The sequence below is a fragment of the Camelus ferus genome, chromosome 14 (genome assembly GCF_009834535.1).
Source record: "Camelus ferus isolate YT-003-E chromosome 14, BCGSAC_Cfer_1.0, whole genome shotgun sequence".
Classification (NCBI taxonomy): domain Eukaryota; kingdom Metazoa; phylum Chordata; class Mammalia; order Artiodactyla; family Camelidae; genus Camelus; species Camelus ferus.
In genome coordinates this window covers 51308002-51326990 of record NC_045709.1, presented here as the reverse complement: position 1 = coordinate 51326990, position 18989 = coordinate 51308002, and the positions used below count along the sequence as shown (strand labels likewise).

Genomic DNA, 18989 nt, shown 5'->3' with positions numbered 1-18989 from the left:
ACAATCTCTGCTTTTTAATAGGGAAATGGAGATAATAATGTACATATATAGCCTCTTTCTGAAAGTAAATAAAGATAAGAATTTGAAGAATATTAGCAACTTACCCAAGATCTTAGGTGGAGAATCAGATATTCTTGGGTCTCCAACCAATTTTAAGTCTAGAATTCCATTTATGCCAGTGTGATTTTTTTAAAGGGTGTATATTTAAGCACTTTTACTATATTGTTCAAATATCCAAGTCTGGCTGAAATGTGCTAAGGCTGACATTCCTCCTGTGCAAGACTACATAGGCTTGGATAAATGGGTACCCAACTGTATTGGCCTATATTCAACCTGGAACTAGTTCATTTGCTCCCAACCCCCACCTCTCTTTGTACCTGGGAGAAACAGCTCTGCATCAGACCATTCTGGCTGAGCGCTTCTCCAGGTTGACTCAGGTTAACAGCCTTAGGTTGTCTCTCACCCACCAAGAAGCTGTGGAGCCAGAGGGCACGTCACTATGGCAACCCCCACAACAGACCTGAGCTACTCAGACAGCACTTCCCATCTCTGATGTCACATGTAGATCCACCCTTCAAAAGACGTCTAAGCAGATATTCTGCAAAACATTATCATTATATATATACATATATATAGGAACCACAATCCTCCACCTCGATGGCTTGGCATGAACACAAACTCTGCCATTTAGCGATGGTCACTTATGTCCTGGTTTGCCCTAAAGGGTCCAGGTTTATACTTGTTATGCTTGTGTGATGTTAATGATGTTAAAAGGGGCACCCCTTTCTCAATAAAAATTGTCCCTAGATTAAACAATAAATTATATGCTCATTCTACTGACAGGCCTGTTTCGGAAAAGGGACAGGCATGAGAGACAAAGCAGGGGCAAGTTTACTTCGGGACCTTTGCAGGCCTTCTGCTCTAGGCTACCTCCATACTTTGTTCAGCGACTGTGGACAACACTGAGGAGACACTCAACAATAATCTTGAAGTCCAACTAAACAATTCTCTACTTCACATGTAGAACTCAGGGGCAAAGCAAAGAGCAGGTCTTCCTTTTCAAGTCAAAGATGCTCAGAACCATGCAGGGGTTCTGCTCTGCACGAGGCATACTGCTGGATGGTAACAATGTGATGAATTCCTCCCTTTAACAAGTTCAACTGCAGAATCATCACTTCTGGGAGTTTTACTTATAAATTCTTCCCCCAGATCGTCCTAACTCTCCCCACCATTTCAAAAGGAAATGTGACAAACAGCACACAGTATCTGATGACTACACGTGTCCACTGAACAAAAATTTATGCCCCAGATCAAAAGTGGCAGCCCTTAGATCGCTGAAGCCAACTCTCAGGTGTGTTTTGTTTAGCCCAGATACGATTCTTGAATGTTTAAGAATTTTGTGAATACTTGAAAATGTGGACTCATACATAAAAATCCAGATTTCCATTTTCTCTTGAGAAACCAGAAGCTCCAACAAGCAGCACCTTGAGAAAGGACATCGCTGTCTAGTCCTCCTCTATCCTTACTCAACCCTCTTCCCAGCCCTTTGAGTTTGTAACCCCTGATTTATGGCTGGAGATAATCCTCAGGCAGACAACATCTGGCCTTTCAAACTAATGATCCTCTGCCAGGAACTCTCTAGGTTTGGAGCAAATAGAAGTCCATATCTTTAGATCAAAGACTCAACTGGGAAATGGCAATAAACAGGAAAAGTTTTTTTTCTTTTATCAAAAAGCCATATGGCTTCTACCGCTCCTATAGGACCAAAGAGGGGAAATAAGCCCAAGTATGTTATTATTTGTAAAGTAATAGCACATTCAGCCTCTAAAGGCTAAATACAAAATGAAGGGAAATAACAGGGGATATTTTAATTGACCTTCCAATGAGTCCAGGAAAGACTCAACAACTACTGTTGAGAATTTAAGGTGCCATAACCCATAAACAAACTTTGACCATCACTGAAATTATCAACGATGGGTCATGCATCAAAACTGAAGAAAATGACCACCAAGTACCATGAAACTTTTCTTAAAGTCCTGGAAAAATGCAACTACTTCCATCTCACTGACAGAACTCCAAAAGCTTAATACAATAAAGATGACGAAAACTTTCAGAAATAAAGAAACATGTTGCACTCCAATTTCAACATAACTGAAAGCTAAAAATAAATTTTGAACAACTAAGTATAAAGTGAAACTCATCTGAATCATGGTTAGGATCCTGAGGCAATCTGTAACAAGGTTCTTTTTTACCATAATGTAACAGCGGTCACATGTACCATTAAAATTGCTCTCTTCACACTGGGAATTCTGAGCCTTAAGATGTTAAACCAGTTTAAAAAGTAACTGATGAAATCTAAGACAATGAGCTTTTATTTTCTTCAACTCAGCTACAGAACTTTTGTGAAAAACTACTGGACAAACAGAAAGTCAATTACAGACACTAGAATTAATGAATGTTTTTAAATTAAAGCATTACTTACAGGATGTTTTTCTCATCTGACTATTAATTTCCCAGCTACTAAAGAAACCACCACAAAGTACAACTGAGACTTTATATTTAGACAACACAATTTTCCCAAAGAATCCAAAGCACTTTACTCAAACCTTAAATATCAGTATCAAAAACAGCATTTGAGGGCTTCTGATACGGTAAAAACAAAAAAAAAAGAAAAAAACCAAAAAAAAAAACTCCTTAAACATTTTGTTAAAGAGCGGGGGAAGCTGTTTTCCAAGACACAATCACTGTGGTAAAGATTGTTTAGATCCCTCTCTCCGGAAGATTAAACGGCCTCGTCCGTTTTTGTTTTTTTTTTTTTAAGGAAGTAAAAATGCACTGTTTGGTAAGAGGTACCTCGATTTAGTAAACTCTGGAGAAACGATATTAGAAAAGAGATTTTTCACCTCTTCTATGACACTGATTTTAAAATCACTCAAGCAGGCATTGATTCTGTATCCAATTGTTTAAAAAAAATGTTTAAAAAAGTGCAAAAAAAAGTCTTCTTTCCTCTCAACATCTAAATGCAGATTCGTATTTTGCTGACAGTCTGACAACGTCTAGGAACTTCTCCCTAAACCAGGCTCCGAAACAGCTTCCCAGATCCGAGGCCTGTAGGTGCTGCAGTGACGGTCCAAATGGGCTAAGGTGCAGAACTCACCAAGACTGGGAGTGAGTGCGGGGCCTTTAGCAACCCACCCCTCTCCTGCGTTCCCTCTTAAACACACACAAGCACGCACGCACACACCCTGCCAAGGTTGGGCACGCCATCTCCAGTTACACCCCAGATATAGCCGTCCTCCGGGATGCGCGCTGCTCCCCGCATCCTCCTAGGGCGCACCAGCGACTCCACCGTCCCGAAACCCCCTCTCCGCCTGCCTCCCTCTCTCCCCGTCCCTGCGGGTCGTCAGCTCTTGCCGCCGCCCAGTGCGCCCCTGAAAGCAAGCTTGCAGACCCGGAGTCTGAGGAGAGAGGCCAGCTTGCGCTCAAGCACACCACGGGAAGGGTGCGCGCCAGGAGCTGGACCAGAGTCGGTCCTTAACGTGGGGCCCCAGCGCCTGCAGCCCTGCCACTCCTCCAGGTTGCCTCGGACCCGCCCCACCCCGCGCCTCGGAACCGCGGTCTTGCCTGATTGGGGTCTGTGGCGCGGAAAACGTGGCAGGCCATCTGCGACTCGGGGTCGTCGGGCTGAGCCTTGATCAGGTAGGCAAAGTAGGTGAGGTCGTGGCTGTTGTGGATGAAGCGCGAGATGTGCTGAGCCTTGTGCTCAAAGATGAACACGGCCGGGTTGGGCTGCGCGGCTCCGGGGCCAAAGCCCCCAGCAGTCCCGGCGCCGGGCGCGGGGACGCAGCGCAGGACGGGCGCGCTGAGCACCAGGAGCACCTCACGGGCCGCCGGCGCCCCGCAGCCGCCTGCCTCGGGCTTCTGGCTGCGCCGGCGGATCTCGGCCATGAGCCAGGGTAGCATGGGCAGCGTGGTCCTGCGGTCCAGGCACGAGCTCCCCACGTACCACAGCCGGAACCGCTTGTCGCCCGGCTTCCCTGGGCCCTGCTGCGCAGAGGCACTCTGCTCGGGCTCCAGGGGGTGCGGGAACGGCTCATCCTTAATGCAGCTGGGGGGCTCCATAACTCGCGCCTCACCAGGGCACGGAGGCGGCGGGGTAGGCGCGCCGCGCCCCCAGCTCCTGCGTTGAAGGCGCCGCGGAAACTGTGCCAACTGCCGCGCGGAACCCCTGCGCCGTCCTCGGCGCGACCCCGAACTCCGCGCTTCAGCGGCCCTGCCCCATGCGGCACTTCTCCGGGAGCGGCGCGGAGACTCGTGCAGCGGGCACGGGGGGAGCGCCCGGTAGCCGGACTGGGAGTAGAGGGCGGGTTAAATCGTCTTCCCCCTTTCTCCGGCTCGCGCCTGAGGCCGGGCTTCCCCCTTCCAAGGCCGCGGCTCCGCGGGTCAGAGCACAACGCCGAGGGCCGCCCGCTCAGGCGCTGCAGGACCGCTGCGGCCGCGGCGCTCGCCACGGGCGGGCGTTGGGAGGCAGGGCGGGGAATGGGCTGTGGGCGGGAGGGGGTGACTTGGGGAGGAGCTGACTCCTACCAGGGTGACCGGCTGTCACCTGGAAGGTCGGGGCCGCCGGGCTTCGGCGCAGTCAGTCCTCGGGGAAGGCCTGCGAGAACTATTCCGATGGAAAATAGCAAAAACAAAACGTGGCCTCGTGGCGGCCGCTCCCCTCCCAGGTCGCCGCAGCCCAGCTCGCTGCTCCTCCTCCAACTGTTCCCGTCCCTCCCTCGCTCCTTCCTTCCTTCCAGGCTGCTTCTTCAATCGGCTGCCACCCCGCCTCCCGTCCGGCGGGCGGAGAGCGACGCCTATAAAAGCTTATCTGTGAAGTCACCTCTTCGCCTTTCTCCGGCCCGGATACCAGACCGACCATCCAATCAGCCCCTAGGACAGCAGTCCTGCTCCTGCTGCCCGCACTGCCCGGACCAACTCGGCCTCTGTCGAGCCGCCAAGATCTCCGTCTTCTTCTGGGCGTCTCTGCTGCCCCCTGGAGAGGCGGCCACTCTCAGTGGGGCGCTGGGATTTTTTTTAAAATTAATCATACTTAATTGGTTTCAATTCCTTCTAAAGCCTGCATAATAATTTCTGAATCTTGTTTCCTAACAATCTCAAAAAATACTCGAATTTTGAACCACGATATTAAGATGAAAAATTTTTCCCATTTCAAAAGGAATATATTTATGATTCTTTTATTAACACACATAGGGGCTTTGGTCATCTGAACAAAAAAAATTTTAAGGCTTTTTAGTATTTTGTTTTTCAAGGCAAGCGAATACTTGTTACATGTTTGGCTTTGACCTCAAATCCTGGTCAGGTCTACTACCCTAGAAGGGATTTAATGGGCTCTCAGGATGCATTTTCCTTTTTCCAGTCTCAGGGACTTTTGGTAGATTGTCTCTTAGATGCCATACTCTTAAACCCCTGTAATGCGTGAGGATATTGCAGTATAAAGTATGATCCATCACTCCCTATTCAAACTTCTTTGTCGTTTAGGGCCAGGTAAGTTGTCGAAATAAACTCCCTTATAGGTTATACAGTATACAGAAAACATGTCACAAAACATAGCTCTCCTCCTTGGTCTTGCAGAGGTTTTCAAGTTCCAAATATGTGCCCAACCATCTTCCATATCCAATTGTCCCTTAGCTTTTCCCAGTCTCATCCAAAGCAGTCTCATGCCTACATTCTTCAGCAGCTACATCCAAGCAGTGCCTTCCACTGCCCCTCTAAAGTTGGAAGATTCTGACCCCAAGCCTTCACGTGGGTGCTCCAAAGTTCCAGATGAACAATCAGGTCACATAGGTAACAGCAAAATAGAAGGCCATGCTCAACATTTCAAAAACACCTGCAAAGTAACAAAAATAAATATGACCACTGAAACAACTTTTGATTAAGCCCATTTCCCTTATAAGAGTATTTCTCAAGTTATTTTTCAGGAACCAAATACATTTGGCAATCTAAACCCATATCAAGGTCACCAACCACTGACCCTGAAGCTGTTACATGGGTGAAAAAAACATACAAGAACAGAGTAGAGAAAATGACAAGCTGTTTCAGTTTTCTCCAGGTGTCAGCCCATCCTCACCAGCTGACCAGAATCCATCAGTGGCGAATGTCAACCCTCCTTTAGAACGATTTCCTTTCCTCGATCTGCCAATCCAGCTCCACCAACACCTCTGACATCTCCTAAATCTCCCTGGCCTTCTACTCCCCTTCAGGCACCACTCTGACACTCTCGTCAGCTTCCCCACTAGGATGCGGAAGATGATTCCAGGCTTTCTCCTCCGAGGTCTTTACCTGCGTTTTTATTTGGATGAGCATATTGTCCATCTTCCACAACTTGCTCTTGGTCCTCAGATAGGCTGCCTAGTGCTCTTTGTGCTCTCGAGTGAGAGTCACAATCTCTGCTTGCATCCCCTTATGCCTGGAAGCAGGAACTGCTCTAAATCTTCCTTGGACTCCAGCACTTCCACTTCCTCCAATGCTAACACCTGGTCCAGGTCTAAGGGGGGCATCTTTCCCTCCTCGTCTTCAGAACCACAGTCACCTACCCCTGCCCCGGGACTGCTGATCAACAGTTACTGCTTGAGTCAGAGCGATCCACACCCTTCTCAGTAGTACTCCCAAACTGTCTTTTAAAATTTTTCCCTTTAAGCCTTTTGCTTCACAACTGCTCTGGGAAGAGACGGCCTCACACGCAAACTGTGGAGCAATAAACAAGATCACAATAAAGTATTTTTAACTCCAATTGCACTTCAAAATAGAACATTGTATGAATCTTCCTAGCTTTTAGTGTCGCCAAATTCTTAAAATATGGAAAAATTACATTTTATTCATTGTATAAACTCAGTTCAGAGCTCGTGTAGGGATTTCTCACCATTTTATATGTAGTAATATATATTTACAAAGAACTCAAAAAACATTAGGGATAATTCAATCATTCTATATTTAAAACAGAGAGGTATACTTTTTTTTTAGCAAATTGGATTTTCATTCTTTTTACTCTTACTGAATTATAATTAAGAGTTAGATAAAAGGTAAGCAAAATAAATGGGAAATACATTGAAAGTTCCCAATTTTCTCCAAGGACTTGCAGGAAAAGTGAAAACCAGGTTTCTCTCTCTTTGTCTCTTTTTTTGTTGTTGTTTTTTGTTTGTTTGTTCTTTTGTTTATTTTAATGGTATTCTTACTTGTCACTTTCTATAAAGCCGTGGTCTAAGTAAGATTTTTTTTATGCTTTATGTAAGATCACTATGATCTATTGCCATTATTAGTATGTTGAGTTTTTGGTTGCACCCCCTGGCTCTCTTGTAAATAGAATTTAAGCTCCAAGAGAAAGACATTATGAATTGGTTAGATTTACTTATTTGGTTTACTCACACCACCACACCTTTGTGCAAAGTAGAACCACGTCTTCAAGAAGCAGTGAAAAGTTCTTGGACTGTGACTGAAACCTCATAGAATCTTACCAGCATCTCTCTTATACAGATCCCATTTCCCTAGGCCATATTATCTGAGATCTACAAAAGAGAAAGAACAGAGGCCTGGGGAAAGTATGGAGCCTTCTGGGTTCTACCAAAGCAACCAGTTTGGGAGCTGGGATTCAACTGGAGCCCTAGCAGGCCATTTTCTACTGGTAAAGCAAAGCGAAGCAACAGATAACTTTCACTTGCTCACAGAAAAACAGGAGCATGATCTTTAATTACATGACATCGTACGTGTGATTGCTTCCTGCCATGGAACGCCCTTAGCCCTCTCTTATTTGTGGTGTTTATCTTACTATGCATTAGTGAACGTTATTGCTCTTTACCAGTATCTGATCCTCTCCACTCAGAAGCTAGCTCTTCCCTGCTCTCTTAAAGTTAGACATGTCATCAGACTAGTTTTGGCAGTGATGAGCAGAAGTGACTTGGGTCACATTTTGAGTAGAAGCATTTAATTGCCAGCCCACTCTGGCTGTCCAGTCCCACTCTTCCCCTTCCGTGGTCACCATGGAAACATGTCTATATGGAGGTTCCTCATGATCAAAGCAGCCAGGAATGCTGAACCAACACACAGAGGGCAGCTGTCCTGGAAGAATTCCCCAGGCGCACAGCACACCTCTTATGAGTGGGAAATAAGCTTGTTTGCTTTGTTAAGCCACTGAGATGTAATATATTTCATCTTATATAACTTGATTTGTTATCATTTATACAATTTGACTTATTACATGCATGAGCTAAGTGGTAAGCTAGTCGTTTCTTATCACCGTTGTATCCCCTGCAGAACTTCAGAGAATTGCATGCATATAAAAAGTGTTCAATTATGTATTTGATCACTTGTATTTAGAAAAAGATGACAAAATATAATTAGAAATGTTTGGTGGCTATTATACAAAATATGAAGGTCTATGTGTTTCCTAAATGACTGGGCAATAAATCAACTTCTGACCCCTAGCCCTTCCACTCTCAATACCACCCCCTCCACCAAAAAGGCCAAAGAATATGCTTATGAAAAATATTTCCAACAATCTATAAGAAGTATCTCCTGAATGGAGGCATTCTAGGCACCACTACCTATGATATCCAAAAGTTATCTTTGGATATCTATATGAAAATATACGTATATAAATATATATATATATATATATATTTTTAAAGTGCTCCACTAATATCACAATCTAAATGAATAGTGTCAGCATTAATAGCAGTTGTAACATTCAGTCAAATCCTAGCTTAAAATTTTATACTATATGAGAAATATAAGGGCCTGAGGGAGTGTGGCGGTGTGAGACTGGAAGGGTTTGCTGCAATCTCTTAGTTTCCTTGCTTCTAAGCCCAAGAGTGTGCTCTTTTTCTCTCTCTCTTTCTTGTGCTTCTCTCTCTCTCTCTTTTCTCTCTCTTCCATTCTGTGCCCTCTCCTAATGTCTACTTTTCTTCCCTCCTTAAAAATTTCTAAATGAATATATATTTCCTAAAGCTCAAAGCACAAATCTTTCTAGTCTTATGTTTGCTGCTCCTCCTTTCCCCACTCCCTCACCCAGACCACCTCTCCATTCCCAGATGTGTTACATGTTCATGTCTTTATGGAGCTTTGTAGGATTCCCTCCCCTCTTGCTCTTCTTCCGACTGCCCACAACTTGAATTTCCCCCATCCTTCACTACCGGAATCCTCATCCACAGTTCAAGAGCCAACTCAAGAGTCTTATCTTCTGTGAGATATTTCTTACTTCCCAGTCAGAGTTAGTGGCCCTCTCTTCACTGCTCTTTTTAAAAAAAAAAATACATTTCACTATGATAGCCCTTACTACATTTATAATTATTGAGTGGTTTGTCTGTGTCCCCCACCCCAAAGAGAGTATCTTGAGAGAAGGAATTATTTGTTTTGGACTGTGTTTTTCCTCCAATAGAAAGCACAGTAGCTGACCTGAATAGGGTCTTAATAAATATTGAGTGAATGAATGAATTGAACTGGCAAATGAGAATTTGAGAAACTAAAGATTAAGAGGAGATTTTAATATCACAGAGGTGATATACCAAATGATTTAACTAGCTAATTTCAGGTAAACATACTAAATATGTCCATAAGCTAATTATAAAAGACTAGAAAATAACAGAATACCTCTCCAACATCCAGATGGAGTTCTGACTGGAGATAGTAAACAGAACGCAAGTGTTTGTGACTGAATAAAATTTGGAGATAACATCAGAGTTTACCCCTTATTGTTTCTTGTTCCCTGTGACCCTCCCCTAGCCGAGGCAGCCAGGGCATTGCATCTTCACTGTTTCAGGGACGTGATGACACAGCAGAACACAGATAACAAAAGAGTCCATTCTTAGCTTTCAGGTTTCAAAAGCTAAGAACCTGGCAAAGGCAAAAGATCTGGAATGCTACATGCTCACAGTTTCTCTTGCTCTCAATACTAAAAAAAATTTCCCAAATTTGAGAAATAGAGACAAAGAGAGAGGGAATAAATAAAAGATAAGTACTAGAAAACCAGATATACAACATATGATTTTTAAACCAGTAGAATATTGATCTAGGAAGGAAAAGGGAATAAAAAGAAAAAAGAAAAGAAAGGAAACAAAAATAAAGTGTGATAAATAGAAAACTTAAAACAGTACAGCTAAAGTATCTCCATATAGTAACTATAATAAATGTAAATTGGTCAATCTAACAGACCAAAAGATAAAGACTTAACAATCCAGGAATATGCTATTTACAGAATCATTTTAAAATAAAATGATATAATAGAAACATTGAAAATAAATAGAAGAAACTATTTCAAGCATATATAAATGTAACGAATTAGGGTCATGGTTTCAGTATCAGATTAAATAGAATTTAAGGGTAATGAAGGGGATCATGAAGAAATATTTGCCAGTATAAATATTAAGAAGACTGATATTATTTTAAAATACATACACACTAGATAAACTGTCCCCAAATACATAAAACAGCAACTAAAAGATTGACAGGAAAGATAAATATTCGAGGACTTTAACAAATCATTCTCTGATACTATAAGATTAAATAAACTAAATAAAATCAAATTAATACATTTTGATAACCTGACTTACATGTTAAATATATATAATGAATAAATGAATAGAGAATACAAAATTTTTCTGGAGCACCTGTGAAGGAAGCTAAAAATGACTATGCACTAGGTCATCCAGGAAACTCACAAATTCCAAAAAACTGCTATCATATAGAATATGTTTTCTGATTATTATTCAAGGTAAATTAGAAATCAAAAACATAGGTTTAAAAGTCCACATATCTGAAAAGTGAAAAACATGATATTGAATACTCCTAATTAAAAAGAAAATTGTAAGAGAAAATTTTAAATATATGGAATTTAATTTAAAAAGGAATTGTACGTCAAAACTTGTGGAATACAGATAAATACGTGGATTAAAATACTTATCAAAATGAAAAAGAAAGAATGAATGAAAATAAATGAACTAAGAATTCGACAAAAAAATAGAAAAAAAGTCATGGAAAAAACTCAAAGAAATAGTAAGAAGTAATAAAGTAAGTCTAGAAATCAGGAAAATAAAGAATGAAAAAACAAAGAAAGGAATAACAAGAATCTTCATATTTACTGATTTCTTTCTAAAGGTTTTGGTGCTCATATTTTTTGCCTGTATTTTTTAACAAGGATCAAATTACAGAATCTCTTATATTAAGAATAGTAACATTTTGTTCAACATACATTTTTCTGTATTTTTCCTAGTCTACCATTTTGGTCATTAAAAAAGAAAGAATACAGATTTTTTCAAACATTCATGGAATATTCAAAGAAATTAACCACACTTTGTCTTTGACATTGTCTAAGATGTCATCACAAAAATTGAAGTAATTCTTCATTTACTTCAGCCCACACTGCAAACATAGGTGCTAGTTCTTAACGCTCTTGACAGATAAATGTATGACAAGAATTATTAAAGTGTCTTATTTTTTAATTAGGAAACTGAGGCACAATATAAGCAGGTTATGAAAGCAATGTTGTAGAAAAAGAATGGAATACACAGCAACTGATTGCTAATCAAATGTAAGGTGCTTGGCACACAAAAGGTGATTAATAAAAGTCTGGTGAATGAATGAGTTTCGAGCTCTCTTGAATGTCGAACAATAGAATCAGTTAGTTTCAGAAGGAAAACTTTTCTGCAGAGGGAACAAATTTTTTTCTACCATAAGGCTAATTGTACAATACCCATTGTCCTCCTACTGCAAAATTCAGAAGTGCCTTGAGTGGTCTGAGAAACTCTGTTGTCTATTTGAGGGGCGAAAGGAAACACAGGGTTAAAATGAGCATTTATTTAATGCATGCTTTTAGGCCAGACAGCTCCACATCAGCCAAACATGTGAAGTCAACCACAAGTTATGGAATACTGTATATTTGAATGAGGATATTAGTAGGGAAAGATTAAACATTTCCTGCACTGAACATTCCTTTATCATTTTAGTGAAATTTCACATTTATGCTCTTCAGAATTAAATGGATTTACATGGATACTATTAATTATTTTCTCCTGAACCTAATGAAAATCTTTGCAGCTGTAAGCAGTATTGATGCTGCAATAAAACTTTCCCCCTGCAAAAATGCTTCCTGTTTAATTACTATTTCTAATGGGCCCTAAAAAGCTTAAAAATAAATCTATTTTAAATCTGCCATGGACGAATTATTTCAATTTTTCCTTTCTGGTTTTAAAATGTACCATTCAATCCACTAACATAATAGAAATTAAAATGAACAAATATACATGTAGTATTTTTTAAACCAATAATTATTTCAAATAGGTAATACAAGTAGAGAAGAGAGAGTTTAAAAGTTACAAAAAAGATAAATAAAGCAAACTAAGTCTCCCTTCCACTCCTTTCCCTAGATACCTATTTTCCTTCTGGAAACTGACATTGTTACAAGTTTATTATGCATGGATCTAAAAATGAAATAATAATAATAATAGCCACCATTTGTTGGATACTTACTCTGCACCAAGGATCCTCACAAAAACCATATGAGATACACACTATCATTACCCTCATTTTACAAATGAGAAAACTGAGTCATGCAAACAGTAAAAATCTTTTTTAGGATCACACTTTGTAGGTGGAAGAATTTTGGTTCAAACAAGGGCCACTACTCATATTTGTACAGATTGCACTCAGAGAGATACTAAGAAAATAGTTAAGAAGAAACGTAGCTGGACTAGAGTAATAGTTACTAGCATAGCTGAGATTTGATAACACTTAACAATGATCCCTTTAAAGGGTCTTTAGCAATTAAGAATTACTTTATTTACTTATTAAATAATATTCACTGAAAAAACCTACTATGGTCCAGGCACTGGAAACATACTTACCATCCTCATGTGAGGAATACAGACAAGTGAAAAGCAGCTGCAATATGACACAGTATCCAGGACTGGGATGGTGCCTTAACAAAACTCTAAAATATGTGACATTGATTCCAGGACCATGTGGCAGATGAGAAGGAAACCGTTAATAGAGTCAGGAAGAAGAGCAAGAAAATGATTGGAGAAGACTGGGAAAACGGTGAGGAAACTGCTATAGAAGCTTGAAAAATAGTGAGCCATGTTATGGGATGATAAAAGTATCACCTGCAGTAACTTGAAAGATAGTCCACCCTGTAACCTGATGGACTTCTGCATTTGAGCAGATTTCCAAGAAGAAAATTGAGAGTGTCAGCTAATTTATAGTAGCTGAAGTATAAGGAGCTTTCAAAACAAGATGGGCTCAGAAAATGACTAGCCAACTTGTAAATAAAATTTAAAGAGATTACAGAGGAGCTAGAATTTGCTAGTTTGGCATATAAACTACCTCTTATTTCCAGTTTCTCAAGCAAATAAAAGATTCTCAAATTAAGACATGGCCTAAGGATAAAGGTCAAATCAAAGTTATGGCTGTAAGACAATTTTCTAAGGCTTCTAAGGAATTTGAATTGGTGCTTTCTCAGCTGAAGAAAATGGCTTCTCAAAAGCTTAAAGTTGTAGTTCTGCAGGAGCCTGACCCCAAAGCAGCAGTAAATCAGTCTAAAAAGAGAAGACTGTCTTGAAAACAACTGTGGCTTTGGCTTCAAGGGCATGGAGTGAACTTTTATCTGATACAGAGAAAGTCCTCAAAGTTCTTAAGGGAATTGTACTAGCAAAAGCTCTGCCAGCATGGACCAACAGGGACCATGGCTATTCAGATCATAAAGAAGTTTCCGGGTTCCCAATTTTATATAGACAGGAACAGGTGAAGAAAGTTGCTCAAAGGGCATAAAGGGAGATGAATTAGAAGTAGGCATTTGGAATTTTAAGTGTCTGTGGGAAATCATAGAAATCAAACATGGTTCTGAAACTCAGGAGACAGATCTGGGCTAGAGATATAAATCTGAGAATCATTAGCACACATGAAATACAAAATTATAAATCCAAACGTCCAGCTTTGGTTGAAATACAGGCAAGATCTTGAGACCCCACATCACGATGTTTGTTATTCAATGAGAATCCTTAATAGAAGTAGAAAATCATTGACACAAGTTGTTTTTGAGGATGCAGAGCATTGGCCAGTTTCCAACACCATCATTTCAGTCCGCTTCCTGGAAAAAAAAAAAAAAAATCACCCGAGATGGATTCAAATAAGACTTTAACGCAAAGAGTAACAAGGTGTGGGTGGAACTGAGGAGGACAGGGAATATTGAGGCATTGAAAGACTAGCAACAGGGGGGAACCATTATTACACCTAGGACTTAAAAATCAAGAGTAGGAAACAGTGTGAACAGAACCTAGTGGGAAGCAGTGCCCGGCAGTACCTACAGTTGGGGAGGGACACAGCTAGTGCCAGAGATACAGCACAGAGCAAAAGGGACAGGGGAGAAATGCCCTGACCTTGCCGTCCTCTTGTGTTACATCTCCTGCTGGTATACCTCCCACTGGACAAAACAAAGGAGCACAGGTGATGTAGTCCTTAGAGGACAGTTTTCCAGGGTATAAGGCAAGGGAGAGAAAGGCAGAGAGTGTATCTGGACAAGCAAATGGAGAATAACTAACAAGTTTTAGGTGAAGGAGAAGATTTAATATTTATAATTCAGATATCAAAAGAGCAGAAAGAAAAATGACTATAACAATAAAAAAAATGTTAAAAGAATGCATAAAGAATATATAGCACTAGCCAAGTGGGGAGAAGGCCATGCTCAATTTATACATGCAGGTTCTGTATCATAAACATGAATCATTGGACAGTTTGCTGAGAAGGACAAACAGAACCTTTTCTGTGATATTCTACTTTTAATTACAAAAGTATTGTCATCATCATCACCGTTGTTGTCATCATCATCATCTCCTTTGAAACGTAACCTTAACTCAAGAAAATAGATACTACAAAGTTTGTTTTTCATATTTGTTATGATACTTTATGAACTACATTAGTGTTGCATGACATTGTATCTGTTAGAATGTTTTAAAAATTGACTTTACACATCTGCATTGTAATATATACCCAGCATTGTGATGACTAAGATACTAACTACAAACCTAATAACTGTTCTGTCATTCCCCTGGTATTTAATTGGCATGAAATAGATTACTAACCAGGATTCATTAACACATTATTTTGGCTTTCTCCTTATAGATCTATTTAAACAAGACAGTCTTCGTGATCCCAACAACTTCAAGTCTAAACACAATGTCAAAGCATTTTTCTTACATGATAAAGATGATAATTTCAGTCTTAAGAGCTGATGACACCAACCACAGAGAGCTGACAATGAGAAGGAAAGGTGCCTAGGAAACCCTGAGGAATATCAAAATTTAAGGGAAACACAGACCAAAATAGTGCATGTGAAAAGATTGAAAAGGATGAACCAGAGGCATAGGAAGAATGTGGTGTGATGGAAACCCAGTGAAAAGAAAAGTGGCCCACATTTTAAAATGCTGCATTCAGATCAGATAAGCTGAGGACTGAAATGGTTCCATTCTGTATAGCCACATGCAGGTTATTGGCAACGATAGAGAAAGCATTTTTAGTAAGAGCAGAAGCTAGAATGGGAGATGGAGACAAGAAAATACTAAGGATAAACAACATTTTAGAGATGCTTAGCTTTGAAGAAAAGAATAAAGGCTAAGAGCTGAAGAAGGGAGTAGGGGGCATGGGGGATTTTTTTTCCAGTTGATTTGAGTTAGTTGGTTTTTAACTGGGAGAGACTATTGAGCAAGGTTAAATGCTATTGAGAAGAAACCAATGGAGTGAGAGAAGTTGAATCTACAAAAGAAAAAAGGGTTAAGCAATGAATAGAACATGGAATCTGTTACAAAGTAGATGCTTAGTAAGTATCTGTTAAATAAAGGTGAATTCCTTGAGAAGGCAGGTTTTTCAATCCAGAAACCAAGTGAAGGAATTGTCTGTAAACAGGAGGCGTGATATCTCTTCCATCACAAAGGCAATAAAGGAGGAAATGAGTGTGGACGCAGGTCATTTGGTAGATGTGGAACTTGAGAAAGTTCCATCAGGTGATTTCTATTTTCTCTGTGAAATGAAAAATGAGATTACCTGAGAAAAATAAAAGAGGAGTAGTAGATTGGAAGGACTGAGAAGAATGAAAAAGGTTTATGAAATAGTTTCTCGTGTACTGAAAGGATGCTCCGGAGAGAAGCCCCTTTAAGCAGCTGCCAGCCTCTGCAGTACTTGTGGTGGCTTGTGAAAGGGGTTCCCAGCGTGCACTCCCTGTTCTGGGCCTCCGTGCTGAATCAGATGAATCAGATGAACACATCATCACCTGGCACCTTTTCCTGCTCCTCCCTCCCTTGAAATTCTCAGTCACACTCTTCAATACTTGTTCTCTCCTTTGTTTTCCTGGCATTGTTCCACCAGAACTGATACATACTGATAGCTCCCTGGGAGTCCATGACCTTGGACAGTTCTGCCTCCTAACCTGGACAATGTTCCATGGTTCCACTTGAAGACTTTTTTTTTTTTTTTGGTAGCTTATTACAATTCTGAAATCTGCCTACCAAGATACTGACCTATCATCAAGGCATCTGCTAATCTTCAAAGGAGTAAACTGGGCATGAGGTCGAAGAAGGGGGTTAAGCCTAACTCATTATCTACTCAGTCCCTTCACACAAAGGTTGAGTCATCTTTGGGCAGAGAAGCCAGGGCTATGGAATCTTCCCCTTAAGCCCCTGCTTTAGCCTGCCCAAGGGCTTAAGTCCCTCTACTCGCCCAGGTACCAGACAGTGGAAATGACTTCTCCCTTTGAGACGAGATCTTGCTTAAAATCTATATCAATATGAACTTAGCCCATGGCCTCAACAAGGAAACTCTATTAGAATATAATACAGAAAGACTATCAGCCCTCAAAAGAGAAAATAGTCATAAGATAGGTGGTTTTGTTACAACAACCAGAGGAACTCCCAAACACTGAACAGGATAAATATAACAATCCAATGTAAAAATCAAACTGAAGAATGAGTAAACTACATGTTGATTGTTGTCATTACCTAACCAATAAGCAATGTGTATATAAAGTATTTCTGACAAACTCTAGGGAATTTAAGTCAGTTCTCAACAAAATTTCGGAGGATGCAACACAGATTCTTGAATAACATGTAGCTTCATAGAAAACTTTACCAAATAATTGATTATCTAGTAGTGAGATTATTTAATAGAAAACACTGAAAAAGGTGGTCTAGGAAATTTATTTTAAGCAAACGTGGATAGGGTAATGGAAGAAGCAAAAAATGATGGCTGAGAAGTTAAAAACACTCTGAGAAGGAGTGGGACTACCTCTGGATTATATAGTTACTAAATTTTCTCATCACTTTGCTCTAATGTATGTGAGAAAAGTTATTTAGACAAGGCAGTATTTTTTATGGTTATGCCTATAACTCTAGAGAAGAATTATTCATCTGTTTTGGATCATTAAACTCAGTCTATACCTTTGATTAAAATTCCACTCCTCTCTCAGCTACTCATTATGATATTCCGTTTTAAAGTAATTCTTCCTTGTTAAGTGATCCATTGCTTTCCTATTTATTAAAAAAAGAAAAGGCAGTGAGAGGCAGATCTCTGAAAGGGGCTTTTTTTTTTTTTCTTTTTCTTGATACTTTGCAAAAACAACAGAAGTCCTGAAACAGGGAAGCTAGAATATCTATCTTCTTGGACCTCCTCTCTAATAAAAAGTGAAGGAAAATTTATTCCATTTTCAAAATAAGCAATAAAAAAATTTAGCCAAATTCATGCAAAAATTATTATCAGAAAAAAGAGGATAGGGGGCAGAATAAAATCTCCATAAACTATGAGAAAAAAACTTCAAAAAGACACATCAACAAAATGTGAAACTGAAAAATCAAGTATTTGAAAATAAGCTAAAAGAAATTAAGAAAAGTATAGAAGCTATGAAAGAATAACATAAATCATCATTAGAGAGACTCAAAAATAACAAAACCAGAATCTGGACTTATAAAGCAAGGAAGCCAAGGCCATCGCTGAGTTTCTCTCTGCCATTTCTGTCATCTGTCCGTTCAAACATCAACTTGAGCCTATTATTTTCCAGGCTAACTCTGCCTTTGCCATGGCCCTCCACAATGCTGACATGTAGTAGCAGATTAAGCACATGATAGGTTTCATTGAACAAGAAGCCAATGAGAAAGCACAAGAAATAGAGGCAAAGGCAAAGAAAGGGTAAAGGTTAAGAAAAGCTATGTTGTGCAAACAAGACTGAAGATTATAGAATACTATGAAAAGAAAGAAATGCAGTTTGTGCAGCAGAAGAGAATGTCCAACTTGACAAATCAAGCAAATTGAAAAGTCCTCTGAGCCAAGGAAAGACCATATTATAGACCTAAATGAAGCAAACAGACCCTAAGCAAGGTGGTAAAAGATACAAGCAGACACTGAGTGCTGCTGGAAGCACTGGTCCTCCACGGTTCTTACTCAGGTTTGCTATCACCCCTATTACAGGAATCAAGATCTCCTCCTGGTAAAAACTGAAGTGCAGAAAGTGGTCCCAATATACAAAATTGCCTCCAGAAAAGATGCTGATGTTTAAATGGATCTGAAAGCCCACTTGTCTGAGTAAATAGCTGGAAGTGTTGAAATTCATGATGGAGATCACAAAATAAAGGTTTACAACACCCTAAAAAAGCCAGCTAGATCTCACAGTCCAGGAATGATGCCAGAAGTACCGTGAGTCTTATTTGGTGTGGACACCAACAGAAAGGTTTTGGATTAAGCCTTTGGGAGGTGGAGCTTACTCCACTGCTCTACAACAACAGCATGAAAGCATCTGATATTTGAAAAAACAAAATTTTTTCAATATCACCTTCTCTTTGATGTTCTGGTATAGTTCTACATTTTTCAAGGGAATGCCTCTTTTATGGCTCTTGCCTTTGTTCTAATCATTAACATCAGGAGAAAGATTCACTTGAACAAATAGGAACATGCCTCTTAATTCT

At 40.2% G+C, this 18989-nt stretch overlaps 1 protein-coding gene and 2 pseudogenes across 2 annotated transcripts in view; 1 reads left to right on the top strand and 2 right to left on the bottom strand.

Annotated features, from left to right (window-relative positions):
- Positions 1-4777, bottom strand: part of TBC1D4 (TBC1 domain family member 4) — a 173842-nt gene extending 169065 nt beyond the window's left edge. Inside the window, exon 1 of one of the 2 annotated variants that reach the window (XM_032496868.1) lies at positions 3625-4777. In XM_032496868.1, coding sequence (XP_032352759.1) covers positions 3625-4122 — 498 coding nt within the window. In that variant the 5' untranslated portion in view covers positions 4123-4777. The remainder of the gene's footprint in view (positions 1-3624) is intronic. The other variant, XM_032496869.1, reaches the window with a different exon arrangement.
- A 1394-nt stretch (positions 4778-6171) lies between these two features.
- On the bottom strand, positions 6172-6560 carry LOC102523913 (annotated as a pseudogene).
- Positions 6561-18106: 11546 nt separating this feature from the next.
- Positions 18107-18766, top strand: LOC102523654 (annotated as a pseudogene).
- Positions 18767-18989: the final 223 nt, after the last annotated feature.